Source organism: Apteryx rowi, unplaced genomic scaffold (assembly GCF_003343035.1).
Source record: "Apteryx rowi isolate R43461 unplaced genomic scaffold, aptRow1 scaffold_31, whole genome shotgun sequence".
NCBI classification, from domain to species: domain Eukaryota; kingdom Metazoa; phylum Chordata; class Aves; order Apterygiformes; family Apterygidae; genus Apteryx; species Apteryx rowi.
The window spans coordinates 1,921,774-1,924,282 of NW_020449530.1; the positions used below are offsets into that span (position 1 = coordinate 1,921,774).

A 2,509-nucleotide genomic window follows, 5' to 3' on the forward strand; every position below is an offset into this window, starting at 1 on the left:
CGCGGCGCCCCCCGCCGCCGCCGCCGCCTGCCGGCGGCTTGTGCCTCCTTTGAAGCTCGTTAGTAGCAAAAACAGGTGAAAAAAAACAGCTGGTCCACTGGTCCAGGGCAAGGGGAAAGCCTGCTTCTGCTTCAGTCTTAAATTTGTGCAGCACCAGCAATGAATGCATAAGACCTCTGGCTATAATGGGGGAGAAAAAGCACCAGGAGGAAAAAAAAAAAAGCTCAAGGATGTTTAGATACACAAAATGTTTTTTAAATCAGCTTGGGCTGATGAAATTCACCCTATGTCAGGGAACTGGCTAGGTCTCTCCCAGAGCTTTCTGCAAGTCTCAGAACCTGGGAAAGGGCAAAAGTGCGTTTACAGTTAATAAGAAGGGAATGACGGACCCCAGACATACAGTTTGGGCAGCCTAATTTCAATGACCGACAGATGCTGACACAAGTAACCAAAACAACTAATCTAACCTGCAAGTGGTCGTATCATTAAAAAGTGATGAATCCCTCCTAGCCGTAATCAGAGTAAATTACAGTACATTTATCTTTTTTTTTTTTTTCCCTCTGCCAGAAACAATCAGCTTGGTGGATAATTGAGAAACATTTGAGGGTTTTTTTTTGTTTGTTTTTAATTTTAGAAAGTCTTTGGTTCTCTCTTTGACTGTATTTTTCTTCAGCAGCCAAGGGAAACAAGGTCTTCTAGATGGAAGTCCCTAGTCTGTAAGTGGGTGTGTAACTAGCTAAGAAGGTGTATTTAAGAGTAGCTGTAATTGGCTCAGTTGTGCTACTGGAAGAAGGTTTCAAGCCCGATTCCACAACAGCCTGCTGCTGAGGCTGCTGAGACTGAATACTTTGAGTAGCATCTCCAAGGCCAGCGTCAATTTTGCCAGAGCAGGAGGAGCTGCAAACATTTCTAAGAAATAAAAGTGATCTTGGCATGCTGTAGAAATGATGTAAAACAAACGGTAAGTAATTCAGTAAGGGTAGGGGCCCTTAAGGAGGAATAACCAACTATACAAACATAAAACTTTTTGTTGCTGATGCTGTAATAGCTCCGCAGAAAGGTCTCTGGGAGTTAAAGTGTGTCAAAAATGAATAAATATTGGAGTTCACAGAACAACAACCTAAAAGCAAACAATCACACTGGGGCGCCTGAGTCATATGTGCCAAACCTGTCCTTATCATGGAAGTGAGGAGATGGTAAGCCTATTCAGAAAGCAAACAAACACCGTTTCCTCTCTATGGACGTTAAGCAAACCTTTAGCTCTATTTAGCACTAGAAAAACCTCGGCAAAATTCAGTATCAAGATTTCTGTGCCTCACCTCAAGAAAGAGGGAACCACTGGGACAGAGTGCATCAGAGAGCAAGAATAATGATCAGAGTTTTAGAAAACATAGTGATCTGTAGGATAAAAGACTTGGGTTTGTATAGAAAAAAACTGAGTGAAGGCATGGCAGGAGTTTGCATACGTGTAAAAAACTGCTGTGAAGATCCTTTGAATGTCCACTGCAAGAAGGATAAATTGTCATAACCTTAGATCGAAACAAGGCTATATCCTGAGATGTAAAACCTCTGTGAGGGCCATGCGGCACTGGAATAGGTTCACTAATGAAACTGTGAGTCCCCCACCACTGGTGTGTTTTGGGAAATGGTTAATTAAACCTCTGTAAGGGCCTGTATAATTGATTTGGAGGGGTCTAAGCCTCGAGCTCTCTTCCAGCCTTAATCTTTCCTCATTAGTGATCCTGCACGGCTTTCCTCTAGCAGGGGCTGTTGGTATCTGTTTCCCTTGAGCGCTTCATTTTCCTCCATCACATCAAATCCTGCCAGCCTCACTGCTCTTCTTCAACATGGACACCGGCTTCTGTAATCACTCGCCATCTTCAGCTTGCCTCCCAGCTTTACCAAAATCTCAAGATTTTTCTCTGAAACAGCGCAGTAAAAACTTTGGAAGTGTATTTAAAGGAGATGAAGATAGGGTTTAAAGAAAGGGTTTGAGCACCCCAAAAGACCATCTTGGAGTAAATTGTTACAAAACACATAAGTATCGGCATCCTTCCCTCTGTGCTGCGCCCTGACGCACAAACCAACTGCTTCCTGAATTTCAAGCACTGGCTGGTGTATCTCTAGGGCGTCAATGTCTTATTTGCTGTTGAAAGGAGGGGAAGAGCCGTTACGGACGTGGGCATCGTAACGCACACGTAAAGCAGCTTGCTGGGGCTCGAGGCCCACAGATGACCACAGAGTAGGCAAAATGGCCCCATGTGAAGGCCACGTTCCCCCCCCCCCTTTGTGGTGCCCCAATCTCCCCCCAAATCCACAGCCCCACCGCAGGCAGGTACCCCAAACGCGGGGCCAGGCACCCCGGCGAGGCAGCCGCCTGCCGCAGGACCGGCTGGAACTGACCGGACCGGAGCGGCGCGAACCGGTCGGCGGCCGCCGCGGGCCATGGCAACGGGCGGCGCCGCGCTGTGACGCGCGGGGCGGCCGGAGGCGGCGCCATGGCGCAGGT

General features: G+C 47.2%; 1 protein-coding gene across 1 annotated transcript in view; it reads left to right on the forward strand.

Moving 5' to 3' along the window:
• The first annotated feature begins 2,498 nt into the window (after positions 1 to 2,498).
• The window catches only part of HDHD5 (haloacid dehalogenase like hydrolase domain containing 5), a 10,117-nt gene continuing 10,106 nt past the window's right edge, over positions 2,499 to 2,509 (forward strand). Inside the window, exon 1 of the mRNA XM_026070332.1 lies at positions 2,499 to 2,507. Within this exon, the coding sequence (XP_025926117.1) occupies positions 2,499 to 2,507 (9 nt within the window). The remainder of the gene's footprint in view (positions 2,508 to 2,509) is intronic.